At 40.8% G+C, this 18,955-nt stretch overlaps 2 protein-coding genes across 2 annotated transcripts in view; one reads left to right on the forward strand and one right to left on the reverse strand.

Moving 5' to 3' along the window:
* LOC110964387 (TSC22 domain family protein 2-like) overlaps nt 1-8,292 on the reverse strand; it is a 28,768-nt gene extending 20,476 nt beyond the window's left edge. Inside the window, exon 1 of the mRNA XM_022213110.2 lies at nt 5,794-8,292. Coding sequence (XP_022068802.2) covers nt 5,794-7,643 — 1,850 coding nt within the window. The 5' untranslated portion in view covers nt 7,644-8,292. The remainder of the gene's footprint in view (nt 1-5,793) is intronic.
* Nucleotides 8,293-14,885: 6,593 nt separating this feature from the next.
* Nucleotides 14,886-18,929, forward strand: LOC110964531 (profilin-2-like). The gene is made up of 3 exons (XM_022213302.2): nt 14,886-15,265; nt 17,313-17,505; nt 18,605-18,929. Exons 1-3 carry the CDS (start codon nt 15,137-15,139, stop codon nt 18,700-18,702), a joined length of 420 nt encoding a protein of 139 aa, XP_022068994.1. The 5' UTR covers nt 14,886-15,136; the 3' UTR covers nt 18,703-18,929.
* Nucleotides 18,930-18,955: the final 26 nt, after the last annotated feature.

Genomic DNA, 18,955 nt, shown 5'->3' on the forward strand with positions numbered 1-18,955 from the left:
AATTTATTTAATCCCAAAAGCTTCCCTTTTACAAGAACTCTAGAAACTGGTCAAAAACAAGCTGCTTTCAGGAGTTGTTTTGAATTTTTAAAGTATTTTAATCGCCGTTATCTAACAGAGACATTAATTTCACAACGTTATGCAGTGAACTTCTCCAAAACTAGAGTTCATTGGAGTGAAACCGAGTGAGCAAGACAGCAGATAAACTGAAAATTTATTTTCAACTTTTTAAGCATTACTGCAATAAAATAGCTTTTTGTGGCTCCACGGGGAGCTGTGCAAAGTTCTGATCATTTCTCTCAAGTGATGTCACTCGAGTGACCGCTGGCTGAGAAGTCTGAATGAAAACATAATTTGGGGCATAGAGTTAGAAAGAAGTGAGTTTATGAGACCCCTGTAGCCTGCTACTCATCTCTGCTGGAGGCTAGTGCAATCTACTGGTTCAAATACATTATCCTCCACCAGCAGACCATACCTGAGGCTTTGAGAAGGATAAAGTATGGAATTAAAAATAAACAAAAAAAACATCTCTCTTTCTTGACTGCAACAATTAAAAAACTGCAAGTCTTTGAGAAGTACAAGTCTACGTTTGAAAGGGAAAACAGTAAAGAAACATATTTTCTACTCTGGAGTCTGGCATCTTGCATGTTTTTAAATTTCACTCTCAACACTTTCTGCCTCCTTTCCAACACAAACAAAGTATTACATTCATAAACCAGTTTTAAAGAAAAACTCTTTAAACCTCCTCCTCTTAAAGCAAGCAGTTGCTTTTGGATCTGCTTTGCTAACTTTTGCATTTACTGAGATATAAGAAACATTCTAAATTCAATTCATGGTATTGAATGCAGCCTTTACTAGTCTCTCAATATGTTCAAGATCTGACATTTTAGGGAGTTATATAGTACAGAGTATAAAATAACTGACAGCAGCAGTGACAGGATTTACCTTTAGGCTATTGCTAAAACAAGCAGTTACCTGCTTGTTTTAGCAATAGCGAACAAAGAAGGAATGTGATCAAAGAAGACATGATGATGGCAGCTGTTATTTTTAATATTTTATAAAATAACTAATTAAATGGATATAGAACTCATCATAGATTATTAGAACAATCACTAGTTTGTGCCAAGCTAAAAAAAAAAAAAAAGACAGAAGTGCAAAATAACTGCAAAGTGAGCCACGCTAATGCTTCAAGTGACTTAAGGTCCACTTTCCAAAAACAAGATAACGCGTATTCTGAGCTAAACTTATCTTAGGCACCGTGCAGCACATCCCCCAGTTAAACAGGCCTTTTAAAAAGCCATCGTCTGCCTGTCAGAACAACGGGCGGCCTCAATAGCAGGGGTGGAGGTAATGATTGAAGCAAAGTCTACAGACAAACATACTCGAGGTGTCAGTCAAACCAGAACAATACATGTTTCTTTTTGAAAATAGCTCAAAGGCTGAGAAGGGGCCGGGGTCACACAGGATGAACAACTTGACTAGAATACACAGAAACACATACCAGTGATTAAAAGAGTGCAGGGCAGAAGCTATTATACTATTGTGAAATGCAGTTGCAGGTCAATCTGTTGCTCTTTACCCGTCTGAGCCGTGGTGCTTGGAGCTGCACAGCTCCAAAAGGAAAGTATTACAGCATAAACGGTGGCAGCCACATTAAAAACATTTATTAGCATCGAGGCAAGAGATGTCCAACAAAGAAAGGTGTTGACTTCTTCCCCAGTGAGGCACTCTGGATAAAATGTGCCCACCAAATGTCATATGATATGACCAGAGAGCCCCAGTGCGGAAGCCGGGAGTGAGCTAAGGAATATTAAATGAATAGAAGGTGGAGAGCAGTGTGAGGGACTCTGACTGAAAACAGGATACAGCATGAGAGCAGAGGTCACTGAGGGGAGAGAAAGACCCAGCGGCGCATGTTGTCTCTGTATCACTCCAACACGACTCCAAATGCTGTTGAATTTATCCAGAAGCTCCTGCAACATCTCCTCCGGGAGTGTCGTCGTCATTCCCCCCCCCCCAAAACATGGATCCTTGTGCACACACTGAGTCCGCCCATCCCCTTAAGGACACACCCCTCATCCACCCACACAAGCACAGTGTGTCAATTCAGTGGCAGTAATTACATCGCAAACCTGGACTCCCCTCCCCTCCCCTCCCCTACCTCCTAAGGAGTCTGATCTTACATAAGCTCCCATTATGTGAAGACAATAAACCATACCTCCCCAGCAGGAGTTCCATTACATAGAGGCTAAAGATGCAATACATTTATGCAAATGAACCTGCAAACTAGAAGCAAACCCTGTGTGAGTGCAACAAAGACATTATGACAATCCACCAATGTTAATTTACGCCTTCAGTTGTTGAAGCCATCTGGGAAACATTAAGCTGAGCAACCATAGTATGAGAAAAACATCTTCAGTCTCTATATTTTCATTGTTGTACTTTAATTACTTGCAGGGGAAACTACAGGGTGAAGGAAGATATGCACAAACATTAGGGTCTAGCAAATGACCAAAAGAGTCTTTCAAGGTTGTGCAAGCTGTCAACAGCCCTCTTCAATATGCAGTTAGCGCAATATAATACATGTAATATCTTCCTGAGTTGTACAGATGGTAGATATTTGCTACTGGAGTAGTTCATTTCAGGAGAAGGTGTGTTTTTGTCATGTGGCATGTGGAGATAAACAGTGCTGTGGAAATGTAGAAATTAAGCAAGAGACAAAAAAAAAACTGGGGGAGGGAGGGGAAAGGGGTGTGTCGAACATAGCTAAAATGCCTGTTGAAGAGAGGCAGCATGGCGAGTTTCACTCTGCAGCTTCCTCCACCTCTTCTGAGCTCACCGCAGTTGCTACAGGGAAGGAATGTCATTCAGCACTTCATCTGCACTTCTACAACTGGCATGCCTCGTCTGTCAGTCAATCAGTGAGTTGGTTGGCCACACTGATGCTCCACACGAGGACAAAAAAAAAAAAAAAGAACTATGAAGCAGCAGCTGAAAACACCAGTCAACTTATGGAGGGAGTGTGGATGCCTACAGAACATAAAATAATGTGGTATAAGGTTAGTATTTCTAAAGAAAAGGACCATGACGTGACAACGGCCACGCTTGGTGGACACACCCCACTGTCACGTCGCTTATCGGCAGAATAGAGGCACAGTGGAAAGACTACTGCTCAATGTCTGATAGTGCTCGGCTGTCGTAAGTGACCCCTGCTCTTATCAGCCTGGGAGCTGGGTCTTCTCTCAAGCACCACATACAGTAGGTAGTCCAAAAACACACCGCCTGAAGCAAGCAGCGTGGTCACAAACCTAAATAATGCTTAAAGTGGCAGCTGGTCTGAGAGTTAACTGCCATAAAAGTATAGATCAAAAGCAGCCGGTTTGCTGTTATTAGGCATAAACAGATCGCGAGAAAAGGAGAATCTGAATTTAGAAAGTCTCTATAGACGGTTTGAAACTGTGACACATGCCTCCTCATGAGAGTGGGAGAGTCATAAGGAAAAGACGCTGCATGAGATTAAAGGGACAGGTGTGTGATGGTGTAAATGTATTTGCCTCATTGTTTGAGCTGCTTATCACCACGGTCAACAGTAGTAACACACAGCTCCCAGAGGCAATTAACGCACATAAAAACCCCTGAGACTAATTACTGTAATTTATGGTAAAGCTTACTTATTCTCAGACTCATAACTATGTCATGTGTGAGCAGGTAGACGTAACAGATACACGTTTGGTTTTGTGAGTCATGCACATATCCTTATCTAAGATATGATTATCTCCATTATCTCAGAATGTGCCTTTGGGGTTTAACTCTTAAATGACTCTGTGTTTATAATATGACTGAAATCTAAGCATTTTCCTGTTGCTTCTGACTAGTTCATGAGCAAAAATGGCAATAATGATGAAGTAAATGAAACTCCAATTAAAAGAGCGGGTTAAAAAATCATTTCCTTTTTTTTTGATGCTGGTGACTTTCCTTTGGCACTGAATTAAAACTTCTTTGGGTGTCACCAAAAGCTCTTCTGTAAAGGAATTCCCCATGTCCTTTGCAAAGAAACATCCCTAAATCTGCTTAGAAATTAGAACAAAAGACTTATTATGACTCCAGAACATGTTAGGAACTCGTCAGCACTCAAAATAACATAACAGAAACAAAAACAGCCTAAAAAGACAGAGCTTGGGCACCCAGGTAGCTCAACTGGTTGAGTAAACAACCCATAAACAGAGGTTATAGTCGCTGGCCTAGGTTTGATTCCAGCTCATTGTCCTTTGCAGCAAGTCTCCCCCCTTACTTTCCTGTCTGCCTCTCAACTAACCTATCTAACAAATGCCACAAAATTAACTTGGACCAAAAAAAAGACGTAGCCTACAACGCAACTTTTCTACTGAATCTAAGGCAACATTATATATTCTAGTCATTGAAGCATGATGGTAATTGTAGTCCTAAAACTTTCCTAAACAAAAATAAGGCAAACAATAATAAGAGAAGTGACAAACTGCAATATTATCAACTGTTTCCTCAGGCAGCTCTCACCGGTCCTCAAATCACGACACGTATTACCCTGATGTGTGTAAAGAAACCAGGCGATGGGCGCAAACGTTCCTGAAGTGCACACGACGAAGTGAGGCGAACACAAAATGACGTTTTTTTAAGAGGTTGTCCACCCACATGTGAAGAGAAAAGTAGTCCCAGTGATCTGCAGTCTGCATAATATCCTGTCTGGTCTACATTCTGCTACATCTGTAGATGGAAACCACTGACAGATTTCAGGCACTGTATCATTTCCGCTCATGCGTGCCATCTACTACACCGAGAACTGAGAGAAAGATTACTTTTGGAAGGGAAGCATACCATATGTAGTTATACGTGGCTGTATACAGACAAAAAAAAAGTAGATTCATAAGATTATCTGTAAAAAATAATACTTTGTTGTAGATCTTACACTGCTACCATGATGTCTGCTGAGGTTTAGTTTTATCTGCATATGGAGGATTGTTAAGCAACATAATATCAGTGCAAATCTTAATTGCACCAACCTCCTCTGTGGACACTTTAATGAGCAATACATGATGGAGCTATCTATGAGTGCAAACCCTGAATGTAGCAACATGAAATCAAACACTCTTCGCTCTGTTTGCATTACACAGTATCTTCTGTAGCAGGCATGCAGCACATTTACAGAGTGGCCGTGAGCAGCCTGACACTATCTGAGCACTGAGCTAACTCTAAACATCTTTAATGTTTGCAGAGTGAGAGCTGAAGTGGGAGTTAAAGGTTGGAGACATTAGATCTGCAACAAAATACTTTCACACAACACAAGCACACACCTTTACACACAAGGAGTTACACAGGAGTCATGTGTATGTTTGACAAGTTGCTACTTGTGCAGTCAGGGCTGCCTCAAGAGTCCTACTTACTTTTTTAAGCCCTAATAAGAAGCAACAAACATTATATTTCCTTCCTGTGCGCCATTATGCTCTTCCTTCTGTGAACTCCCCTCCCTCCCCGCCTCCCTGAAACTAGGGGAAAACCCTGTCCGTCTGACACACTAAACAACTGACACTGCAGCACAGCAAACTCAGTGCTGTAGTCCGTTACAGCTTTCACCCCCTCCAATCAACACAAATAGCTACACCTGTGTTCTCTGACAAACTTCTCCCCAGATGTACACTAAAGTGAGGCCTTACACTCTCTTTGAATGATTGTTAAAACCGTGTGCATTGTTGTTAAAGTTTCACTGGAATGATGATTTTTGAGAATGTTTTTCAGCATAAAGAAACAGAAACATGTTACCTGTCCTCCTCCCCGTCGACAGGTATGTGGATTCCAAATAGGCTGTTGACAGTCGGAGTGGTGAGCTGCAGGCTCTCAGGCATGAGGGGCTTCACCGGTTCCTTCCCGGGGATAATAGGAAACTGTGCGTTAATGAGTCCCTCAGACTTCCTTCCACCACCACCCTCCACCTGTCCAAACCCAGTCACTGGGAGGCCCTGCGCTCCCAAAACCACTGGAGTCTTGCTGTGGGGTGTCTGACCTGGAGGCAAACTGGAGGTTGTCACATTTGGCATGGCTGCACTGGAGGCACTGGGCACAGCAGTGGGCACAGTGGGGGGCACACTGGAACTCGCTGTGATGGCAGGCACATTTTGTACACTGGAGGATGCAGGATGTCCATGAGGTTGAGGCTGTCCAGCAGTGGCGTACTGACTCATGGGCTGCTGCTGCAGAGTGGATCCACCAACCACTATGGAGCCTCCAGCACCTCCCAGTCCTACAGTTTGCTGCTGCAAGATGGCTGGAGCTGGTTGTCCAGCGGGTACAGATCCTCCTCCTGCTCCGGCAACATCTCCAACCTGACTTGGCACAGAAACCCCTCCAGAGGGTGGAGGCAAGACCGAAGTGGGTCCTTGTCCCAAAGGCTGCGGTAATGCAGAGAGGCTAGACACTGGGAGGGACTGGCCAGTGGCAAGCCCTGGCAGCATGGAAGTAGCCTGCTGCTGCTGATAGTACTCAGACTGGTTCTGCATCAGTCCAGTCAACTGGCTGGTCAGGTGGTGGCCCACAGGAACCTGCTGTTGCTGCTGCTGCTGGGGAGGATAAGCAATGGGCTGGGCTGAGGGAGGCATGATGGGAGACTTCTGTATGTGGACACCGGACTGAGGCAGGCCGTTCTGTCCGACAGGTAGCGCATTCTGGGTAGCAGGAGGCTGGAGGCCTCCTGGCTGAGCTGGGACCGCTGTAGGTTTGATGCTGGGGAAAGTACTGTGTGTGACCGAGCTACTGACACCCTGCTGCCTGTAGTTCTGATGGAGTTGCTGCTGCGGTGGTGTCTCCACTGGATGCATGCGAGTTGACGAGCCAGAAGCATCTGCTATGGAGCCCAAACCCTGACCTGAGTGTGTTGCCGGAGCAACCACAGATCCACCAGTGAGCCCGAGCCCACTGTCTCTGTCTGCAGCAGGGTCCAGTGTTGCACTGGGATGTCGTATGCTATCTACAGTCCTACTAACAGCAGAGCCCTCAGAGTCTTTCTCATAAAACTCTGTACATGTCCACCTGCCTCGTCGGAAGGGTTCTCCAGTACCATGATCGAGCTTAATGACCCTGAACCGCGAAGTGCAACTCACCGTGGAGGTGGCAGGAGGGGGAGCTGAGCTGGTCACTGCAGCAGGTTGGGATGTGTTTACTGAGACACTGGATGGCCCAACACTGGCTGCAGGCTGCTGCTGCTGCATGGCCCCTGGCTGAGGGATGACTTGTAAACCAGCTCCACCTCCAATCCCCGGCTGCTGCTGACCACCTTGAGTTGAGCTCGACACTCCCACTTTTCGAAATTCCCCTATTGGGTTGTTTGACAGCGCAGACAGCTGACTGGCTTGAGGTACGTTGGATGGAGCCCCAGCACTGACCGCCTCTGGCTCTCCGACATTATTCAGGGCTTCTTCCGATGAACTTCTGTCACAGGCAGGCTCATACTCAGCCCGGGACATGTCGTATATTTCCGACGACACATCTTCAGTCCGTGACTCGTCCGGGTCTTCCAGACTCTCCGTGTCGTCGGTGGCCCCGATAGCCGCCACCTGGGCCTGAGTCACACTTGTGATCTGAAAGCAGCTCTTTTTCTTGGCCGGCATTTTCGACATATTGACAGCCTGATTCCAAGTCCTGTATGGCTATGTTGATCCTCCGTCAAAATGAGACGAACTGGCTCAGATCACATTAAACAGCACACCTGCATGTATTTTTAAGCCTACCTAACTGTAATCAAGATGAATCTGCGCCATCCTCTTCCTCTCTCTGTCTCCTGTTGCGTTTCATGAGCTCATAACGCAACGCCGCACTTCGTGTCGTCTCGTCCGGCAGTGCGGCTTCGGATATCAGCGGCCCGTATGGCGGCTGCCCCGGGGTTCCCTGTCGGTCCGGACCGGCCTGCTAACGTCCCGGTTGTCCAGTTGTCGAGCGGCCGTTGTCGCAGAGTGTGTTTCACAGCTGCAGGAGCTACTTTAGGCTGAGGAGGGCCCGCAGCCCTCCACTCACGGAGCTAGCTAACAATTCAAGCCAACTGGCTACTGCACACTCCCCCTACGTCGGAACAAGTATACGAGACATCTTCCCGAAAGCAGCCCGGTGTGTCCTCTCACTTCCGCGGCTTCGGCTCCTCTGCCGGTGACACTTCCTGTGAAGCTAACTGCGGTGGAGGAAGAAAGAGGCTCTTAAATTTGACTCTGAAAACAGAAGATAACCCAAGCAGCGTCTACAGCTCCAGCCTCCCTCACTATGTGTCTCTTGACAAGATGGCTATGTTGTGTGCTGCCGCGCTGCATCGTGGGAAAGCAGAGCGCGCAAGGATGTTTACGTACGACGCGACTGTGAATCCCCCCCTCATGCTGCCTTCAGTGTCCCGTGGGAAAAAATACCACTACGATGAACTCCCCATGAATCCGAGTAAATGTATACAAGTGAACTTCGTTCTTCGACACTTCCACTATTATACAAATGAAGAGTTTATTTGCAAAAACAGATAACTCCGTTTTGATAAATTTTCAGAAAACTTTTTTTATTGTTCACTTGAGATAATATCGATCAAACTGAAGTTGAGTGGATTTGATTCAGTCGAAAAATACATGAAAAAATAGAGGAAAAAAATATTATTGTTATTATTATTATCACAAGTATACAATAAAAAAATTCTGAAAATTTATAAAATGGAGTTATCTGTTTTTGCAAATAAACTCTTCAAATATTCACCCCATCCGTCCTCTATATAGTCTTTACTCATGTTGATAATGTATTCAAATTCAACTGAAAGTAACATTCGGTTAATAGCATTCCCAAAGCATCAGCAATGATGGAAATTAATTCTCAGTCAAATTGTGCTGGAGAGCACCTGAAAGCATCATCTCTCTATATTTCCATTGGGCTTTATTGACATAAGAGCTTCAACAAACCATGTTGCCAAAAGATCAAAATACACTTTGTCTTGAAATATTTGCACACCACACAATATCAGTAATTTGAATATTAAGAGATCATTAAGAGTGATATATCAAAATTATATAACCTATGTGCATTTCAAGTGTTTATGTGCTGTGTGTCCTTCACTGTCCCTCAGGTTGTCCATCCATCCACCGCTTTATCCTCACTAGGGTCGCTGGAGCCTATCCCATCTGACTCAGGCGAAGGCAGGGGACACCCTGGACAGGTCGCCAGTCTGTTGCAGGGCTACATATACAGACAAACAATCACACTCACATTCACACCTACGGGCAATTTAGAGTCATCAATTAACCTCAGCATATTTTTGGACTGTGGGAGGAAGCCGGAGTGCCCGGATGAGCTCTCATAACTAAAACCCACGCATGCACAGGGAGAACATGCAAACTTCATGCAGAAAGATCCCAGGCCCACCCCAGGATTCGAACCGGGAATCTTCTTACTGCAAGGTGAAAGTGCTATCCACTACGCTACACTACCCTAATTTATACACCAGTCAAAAATTTGGGCACACCTTCTTATTCATGGTTTTCATTTAATTATTTTATTCATTAACTCTGAAGGCATCAAAACTGTAAAAGAATACATATGGAATTATTTTGTAAACAAACAAGTGTTAATCTTCAGTATTAATCTACAATGTGGAAAATAATACAAATACGTAAAAAGCACTGAATGAGAAGGTGTGTAAATTAAATTCTTTATAATAAATGTTCTTATTTCATTTAGCATTTTATCTTGTAGGTGGAAGTGCATCTCAGTCTCACCGCAAATAGTGACCATATGTTCAGTTTTTTCCTCTGCCTGCAAGAATTGTTTGTTTCTTCTCTTTTCGGTTTCCAGTTTGTGGTCACGGCGCTTGTGTTTGGTCCGAACCTGTCTTTGTTTATCTCTGACAGCAGAAAGATATTTTGCCAATCTATAATCTCTTTTCAGGGCCAGATAACTGTCTGAGCTACTTTGGCTTTTAGTTTCTTCTTTCCAGTGTTCTAAATTGTTATTTTTTTTTACACTGTGCTGTAATTTGATTTACTCTGATTGGTGTCTGGAAAGCAGCAAGACCAGTCAGAGTGTGCCTGAGATTAAACAGTTAGTCTCAGCACCAAATGACATGTTTGGGACTCTTTTTTTTTTTTGGAGCTTAAAGGACTTTGGAATGGAGGATATCCAGAGCGCTGAATATAATATAATAAATAAAATTCCAATGCTTCTCCTTTCCTACCTAATGCTGCTCTCCATGCATTTGCCAGTGGTTTTTTTTGACATATGTACAGAATGCCTCTGCAGAATTCTGAAGCCAGATTTTTAATGGAAATTTGGAAGCTGATAAAAAAAAACTTTCACTTAATTTAATTTAGAGCAATTCGAGTTTGTTCTGTTGAAAGCCCCTGACTGTGATGGTGGTAGGCATTAGTCACGCTATGGCTGAGGACATCCTTTAGAGAGGCATTTCTATATGCTGCAGTAGTGTTCCTTTCTAGATTTCTAGAGGAGCATTCGGCTGTGTGAGCCGAACAGTGGACTCATAAAAAGCGATGACAGCATCCTGCGGTTCTTATTTAGAGTGGGTGCTTTGTTTAAAGTTCTCGGTGTGCGCTCCGCCCCTGCATTTTTATAGAGTCCATAGAACGGGATGTCACTACTGGGTAATATAATCCCAGCTCACATACCGTACTGTGCTATACACATGGGAAGCCACGAGCCTGCAAGGAAAGTTGGTTTCTAGGTGTTGTTTTGGTGGGGATTTAAGGTTATTAGATGAAGCTATTACTGATAGTACAGATAAATCACACTTCTTTATATTGCCTGTGTATATTATATTATATGCATGTGTGTGTATGGGTGCTGTGTGGTGTTCATTGCCCCTCAGCTTGTGACATGTTGATGCATTTTGGACTGTTAGTTATGCTCTGTCTCCTTTTCTTAGAAGCATTTTTAGTTATGAGAGCTCATCAGGTTTGCTTGGAGCTATTTGTCTGACACTTGGCCTTAGTTTGCTGGTTTTTAGGTATTATATTTGCCAGCATTCACCGTTCAAGCTGAATAAAAATATTTTTAAGAAAGTCAAACAAACAGAATTCTGACAAAATTTACTAAAGTTTGATCCAGAGTTGCAGATAAGGGATTAGGCAACACATCTGTGTCATTTCATAAAAAGTGGACTGGATGCAGGTGTTATTTTTCTGGAGCAAACAAGAAATAATCCGAGTTATAATATCACTTACTAGAAAGTAGACTACACAAGTAAATCTGCATAGTGATTTCAATATTGCATGCAAACCATATCGTTAACAATGAACCAGAATGTTCCAGTTTCAGTTTTCTATTTCATAGCTTTAAAAAAAAATCTCTAAAAGGCATCAAAACACTAAATAGCTCTTTTAAGAAGTTTTCTCCTCATTTCTGCCCCAGAGAAGGGCTTTATGCTGCAGACCAGTCATGACTGTTCACAAACCTTAGTGAACACTGCCCCTGCTGTTCAAGGAGTGAACTGGTCATTTTAATATGGAACATACTTCTATTTCCTTTTTTGGATGAGCCTTGAACTCTTCACCGTTTAAGTTGGCTTATATCTCTTAATGCTGCTGTTTTGTTCCAATTATCTGTCAGTATATTAATAGCTAGTCTGTGATTGATTATCATTGTTCACCAACACAGATGTGAAGAAATAGGCCGGAATAAAACATTTGACGTACAACAGAAGGATGACACTGCTGGTTAGAGATACAATCCTGGAGGCATAAAGTCACATCGATCATGTGTTATCGGTTGATGTGCTTACACCTAAAAGTTGCCTATCTAGTTTTGCGTACAGTCTTTGAGGCATTTATGGAGTATTGAGAGTGCCAAATTACAAAAATAAATCCATAAAAGAATAAGCAAATAAAAGTGGCAACATAAACACAAATAAATACAATAAAAATAATAATGTTGCTACATGAAGAAACATTAATCAAAAAATGAATCCATAAAAAGGCTAATAAAAGTAGAAATATAAAGACAAAAAAATAATAAAAAATCTTATATGGATTTATTTTTTGATTTTTATTGCTTTATTTTGCCACAGTATTATTTTTATTTTTATTTTATTTTATTTATAAGCACATTTCTTGTTATTTTTAAAATTTATTTTATTTATTTGTCTTTATATTTCTACTTTTATTGCCTTTTCTTTTATGGATTAATTTTTTGATTAATATTTCTTTATATATCAGCTTTTTTATTCGTCTTTATATTTCCACTTTTATTTGCTTATTCTTTTATAGATTTATTTTTGTAATTTGGCACTCTCAGTATTCCATAATTTTCCTTTCAAATCTTCTATATCTTTAACAAATAAATCAAGTCAATGAAAACAATGAGCTAATTGCATTTAATTTTTCATTTTAATTGCAGAACTGATCGCACTGAGAGGGTTAGAAACCAAAAACAACTAACAAAAAAACAAAAACAAAACAAGGTATAGGATAGTAAAATTCAACTTGTTAATTAAGGGATGATTTGATTCCCAATCTAAATATTTTAGCACATATTTAACATCATAAACCCATTTTGTAAACCAGTTTCTGGTAGTATGGTGTCATTTTTCATTAAGAAAAATAAAAATATAATAATAGCACTAACTCTTGGTTCAAATCAATGCAAACTTTGTGTGTTGTTTCGGCAGGAAAATCATCTGATAAAAGGTAACGTGACTCTACAGTCTTCTCCCTGTCTCATCAGCTCTACCAAAATATTGTTTTAAATTGACTTGCATTGTAATTCATGAGCTTTCCTGGATGCATTTGATTTATTTATTCAGTGACAGAAAAAAGGAGAACATTTCCTCTGCAGTAGCTTCAGCTTGCACGATATCTTCACAGACAGATCTACACTAATGGCAGAATATCTTGGATGAGGATTATAGTAAGATGATCATTTGTTTTTATCTCTAAATCTGACCTGAATACTGGATAATGCAACCATTTCTCTTTTTCAGATACTGGGGGGTTCCTGCTCTCTAACATGTGGTTGGACTAACAACAAAATCAAACAATGGCCTAGTTTGATGCCATTTGACTGAGGGATTGCTCTTTAGCAAGGCATTAAACCTCTTCAAGCCTGTAGGACAACATGAGGAAAATTACAGAAAAAGACAATCATTTATTTGTTCCATTTTATTTCCTTGTGTTTTAGGGTCTGACATAGCTCAGTGCTATTTGTTTCATTACCCTTCATATAATATGATTCTTTTCTTTAATACTTATTGAAACCCAACATCTGAAAAGCATTAAAATGTGAACTTTTTGTCACAAACTGGGACTGCACATTTGGTGGACTGACAAATGTATATTCGAGGTATTTGAACTTTACTTTTTTCCTTTTTGTGCAATTTTATGCTCCCACTTGACTGCATTTCAGAGGAGGCAGTGATTGTATGTTTAACTCCATTAATTTTGTCTGACAGCTTTAATGATTGGTTACTTTTACAGGTTTTCCATATACTTTATTCCTTGTGGGGGGAAAAATAGATCTCCTAATCTGCTGATTTTAAATTGAATGTTTTCTGATAAACTGAAATATTCAGTGTCTCTTTATGAATTGAGAAAATTCTGTTTTTAAGATCTGTAAACTGACTTTTTAAAAACCTTCTTAAATTGGCTGGAAAACGCCACAAAGATGAAAGCAGAACTGTTTTTCAAAGCTCATAAAGCGCAGATTTCTTAGCGATACATAACACTACACACAAATGATGATTTCATCCAATAATGAATAAAGCAGTTTAAATTAGCTTCATTTCAAACATAAATGCAACAGATATGTGAATCATGCAGCAATAAGAATCTAAAAAAAGTCCAGCTTGAAAGTAAAAACAGACAGGGAACATTTTACTGCACAGTGGAGAATTTAATATGTTTTGATATCCTCAGTAAATTTAGTTGATAACGATGCCGATTACTAGACTTTTACTTGCAGGATTTTTACTTGCAATGGAGTATTTTCACTGTGTGATATAAATACTTTTATTTACTTAACTTACTTAACATTTACACAAGTCCAAATATAGAAAAAAGCAAAATCAATATATATATAAATATATATATATAAACATACATATAAATAATTGAAAACAATAAGAAAAAATAAATATAACTGATGTTTTTTTTGCAACAGTGGGTTTTACAGGGTTAAGTAAATGATGTGAACATAAAGTGATCATAACACCAAAGAAATATAGTTTTTTTTCAGTTTTGTTATATGTCATGTGGTTATGAATGAAAAAAATGTGCATTTACACTCATAGTATTATGAGATTAGTCATGTTTGTGTTAGTTAGACCCTAAACAAAACTAATTGTAACTAACTGTAGCAGTATTATGAAAGACAGTTCATATCATGTTTTGAGTAGATTAAACACAATCAGGTAAAGTCAGCAAGCTATTAAGATAATTTAAAGTCAGTTTTTGAGGTTATCTCCAGCAGAACAACAGGGTTATTATAGATAAAACTGCTTATTCTTAAAAACTGAGATTTAACGGGAGACATTGGTTTATTATTAAAGATCACTGACGGATTTCCAAGCAGACTGCTACGATTTAAACACAGATTTGTTTTATGTTTTATATAAAAGTGGGGAAACAATTTGAGGATAAATGAGACACATGCACCAGAGGGAATATTGTTTTCTGCATGCGCTGAGGGTAAAAGCCACACTACGATGAGGCAGCCTTTGTCATCTTATTCCTTCAACATGAAAAACACGAGAAATGAATGAAAGAATGAATGAGTAAAAGACTGAGCAAAAGCAAATGACCATCCGGCTTTTTTTTAAAAGTGTACCCCGGCTTGCATTCCCTCAGATTGACTCTTGGCTGAGCCGCTAAATCCCTCTTTATTCCGCCGCCTGCTGCCATAAAAGCGCCAGGGAGCTCATTGTGCGGAGTGATCTGATACGGACTACACCCAGCCGCTGCCTCACTGCCCTGGCTTTCTTTGCTGCCCCAGCCTTCGCGTTGGTCAGCGTCGAGGTGTGAGTTAGATTAGGAGACTGGAAAAAAAAACCCCTCTGTCGGGCTCTTTTCTCCCCCTGTTTGGGCCGCTTTTCTCGCTTGGCAACTTCCAGAGCAGTAGGGCTTTTTTACATAGCATCAATTTCTTGAATATGTCTTGGCAAAGCTACGTGGAGAACCTGATGGCCGATGGCTCCTGTCAGGATAGCGCCATTGTTGGGTATACGGACGCCAAATATGTTTGGGCAGCACATGCCGGCGGCGCATTCAACAATATCACGGTAAGGAGTCAAAGTGGGGTAAAATGGAGTGAAAAGTGCGGTTCGGTTTGTTGGTTTTGTTGTGTATCTCCCACGCAGACGCTCGTCGGTCTTCAGAACTGTCAAACCCTCGCAGGATATAAATGACTAGCATGCTAACGCGGCTAGCTTAGAGCGCTAGCTAGTTAGCTGCCTAGCTTATCGGTGGCCTGTGTGTCCCGCTAAGGAAACGTTGCGGGATTAGACCTCGTGTGGACCTGATAGGGCTTCACTTAATGTGACTCGCACGTACCCTCGGGAATCATTTGCCTGTCAACGTGCTTCAATCCACATTTCGAGACGCCGCTAAAACAACATGCTAATTTAGAAGCGGCGAAGAAACGGCGTCTGGCTGAAGGGAGCGTGCATGCTTTTGTGTGCACGGCTGCTTTGATTAGCTAACGTTAAGCTGCAGCTGCTCTACCGGCTACCTGTGGTTAAAACGGCTAACTGGCTAATGTTTGGTCAAACCCGCCCCATTATAGAGGAATCTATCATGCACATTTGTGAAATAAGAAACCCTTTTAATCCTTCAATTCATTCAGAGGGATGTAATGAGAGCTAGTCCGGTGCATAGACGTCACTTTACTTCCAGCTCTCACTGCAGGCAAAGGTTGCAGGCTTTTATAATTATTGCTTGTGTTGAGGATGGGGCGTGTTACCTTCCTGAAATTGTGGCACTGATGACCAAATTAGCAATTTTTTTTAACATTTTTTTTTTTACACAGCCACTTATTACTTGACTAATTTTGAGAAATAAACTCGTCAGCTATTTACCTGATAAATCAATTTATCTAATTCAGTTTCCTTTTCAAATGATCTTTACATTTCATTTTATTTTGACAAACTGCTTAATTTTTAATTCTATCACGTAGCACAGTCTGAAATCTTAAACATAATTAAGCTAAAAACTCCAGCATGATGGGAGAAAAAGTGCTTATTTATCAAATTGGTAGTGCAACTCCAAAAGAAGTATAATTTTCTATTATAGCCCTTAAAGTGAAAAGGTTTTGTCTGTATATTAGTTGAAGTGCAACATGGACACAGCAAAGGCAACTCATTTTCTCCTTATTTTTACCTCCTGTTTATGGTGAGTTTGTTGGATGACATTGCATTTATAAAATCAGGATTTTGATGGTGCAGAGCAGCAACAGCTTGGTTAAAGTGTAGCCTTAATGATCAGTGTTTTTTGTCATCATTTCATGCATTTTCCATTGTCTGATGACAGGAACGGATACTGCTTAATTAAAATACAGTATGTGTGACCACAGAGAGCAGGAGAGAAGCAGACGAATGAAAAACACCTCAGTACCAAGTAGCTCCTGTGGTATTCCATTGAAACTGTGCACAGCTTACAAACCACCTTCTTGTTCTGATAGTAAGAAGTACTGTACTGCCTTTGGTCCTTTGAAACTTTAACATTTAATAGGTGACTGCAGCTGACCAGTGATTTGAGCTGCAAATGACAGTTATGCAGTGATACTAAAGAAAAATAACACAATTCTTATTCAGCTTCCTCTCTAAAAGGCAAAAAAAATCCTGATTTGAGAAACTAAAGGCTACAAATATGTGGAGTTGGTAGTGGATAGAAATTATTCATTACTAATCAGAAATGGTGCAGGTATATTTTTGCTTAGTCAATTGACTAATCTCTAAAGATGTGACATGAAAGTGTGAGTCTGCATTTGAGTGTGCATTTTATATTAAGAGAAATGAAGAAGCACACTTTTGATCTGGCAGCAGTATAGCACAAAGCTCCTGAAGCATGCGTAGACAATGTGCACAAGAAAGGAAATGAATTCCCACACGTCAAACGCTGCATTGTTAACATACAAAGTTGCCGCTATTATCATAGTGTCATATTGTGGATATGTCTGTCCTTTCTTGTTGGCGACAGTTGATTGTATGGACTTAATATTGCATCTTCTGATAAAGGAATCGGGCTAGTAATGTAACCAGAAGCTTATCTGCTACATCTGTAGGATCTGACTAACATTGCCACAATCCCATGGCTTTGTGTGTTTTTCAGTCTAATGAAATAGACGTCCTTATCGGTAAGGACAGGGAGACCTTTTTCACCAACGGTCTCATTCTGGGCTCAAAGAAGTGTTCGGTCCTCAGAGACAGCCTCCTTGATGACGGAGAGTGGACAATGGACATCCGGACGAAGAGTCAAGGAGGAGAGCCTACATACAATATCTCTGTGGGAAGAGCCGGAAAAGGTAATGATGTAGTGTCACAGTGGTTTACTTCACTGCAACTGTTAGAATGCTGCTTACATAGGTTAGGACACCGTGTTTTTCATGTCATGAAAGGTTTGTGTGTATATGAGAGTGACCTTATATGAAATGCGTCACTTTAGTAAATGCAGACTGAAAATCATAGGCCCATCTTTTACAACATCAGATTATTTCTTTGATCTGATTTCACTGAAAAGAAGAAAAAATGTTGTTCTTATGAGCCCTGTAGGAAGCACAAATTTTTCTGCTATTTGCAAGTGTTTCGAACAGTCACTTCCATTGTTTTTCACTTTCAGAAACTTCACACGTGGCTGATGTTCTAGTGTTAGACCTACACTAATTGGCTACAGTATAGCACTATCCATAGCTATCACATGTCTGACAGACTTTGTCATTAATTTTCACTTAAAACAGAAGCAATTATAGGGAAAAAAGTGCTTTAATTTTTAGGTGAGAAGCAGTGATTGCAGTCAAAACTAAACTCTATTTTCCTTTCAACTTTTTCAAAACTGCTCTGTTTCCCGTTTCAGTGGTTTCCATCTTGCTCTGCATGATATACTTTGTCAGGGAGTCAAAAGAGCATAAATGAAGCATCAGACATGTTTATTAACTTTAAGAGGTGTATTGAGATTCTACAGTCTTCACACAGCTGTATGGAAGATGCAGTGCTTCTATCGTCTCATCTTGATCGAGCAGAATGAACTAGGCCCTGCTTGTAGCCGCTGATACCAAAAATTTTCCTTGTGAAGTCATTTGGTTTATTAGTTTTAAGTTGCATCTTGTTAAAAGTGGAGATCAACAGAAGCCGTCTACTTATCTTCCTGTTGCATTAAAAAAAATCCAATCTGTGCATTGGAAGCCCGGTCCTGTGTGAGAAAACTGCTCACTTTATCACTCACTGACTGTTCCCTATTTAACAAATACTAATCAGAAATACATTGGGGTGGTTTCTACATTGTTTGACTGTTGTTTAGCCCTTGGTTGTACACAGTTGAACATCTCTGATTACATGTCTTGCTGGGAATGCCTTGCTTTACCTTCTTCACTTTTAACTGTCTCTTTTCTATCTGTTCTCTTTCAGTTTTGGTTCTTGTAATGGGCAAGGAAGGGGTCCATGGAGGCGGATTGAATAAGAAGGCTTACTCAATGGCAAAATATTTGAGGGATTCAGGGTTTTAATGTTTTCAAGCTCACTTAGATTAAAATGAGGGACAAAAAGAAGAGAAAAGAAATATTGCTGTTAAGATTTCTCCTGCAAGCAGTCAAATGTCATGGAAACTTTTAATAGCAATGAAGAGTGGTAAGATACCGTCACCTTTGTTCCCCCCTTCATCCTGTAGGGGGGAGACTCTTCAATTTTGTTAGTTTCTCTTTTTTCCTTGTGTGCTCCAGTATTGGTTATATTGATGGGAAAGGAGTCGGTCCATGGTGG

Source organism: Acanthochromis polyacanthus, chromosome 9 (genome assembly GCF_021347895.1).
Source record: "Acanthochromis polyacanthus isolate Apoly-LR-REF ecotype Palm Island chromosome 9, KAUST_Apoly_ChrSc, whole genome shotgun sequence".
Classification (NCBI taxonomy): domain Eukaryota; kingdom Metazoa; phylum Chordata; class Actinopteri; family Pomacentridae; genus Acanthochromis; species Acanthochromis polyacanthus.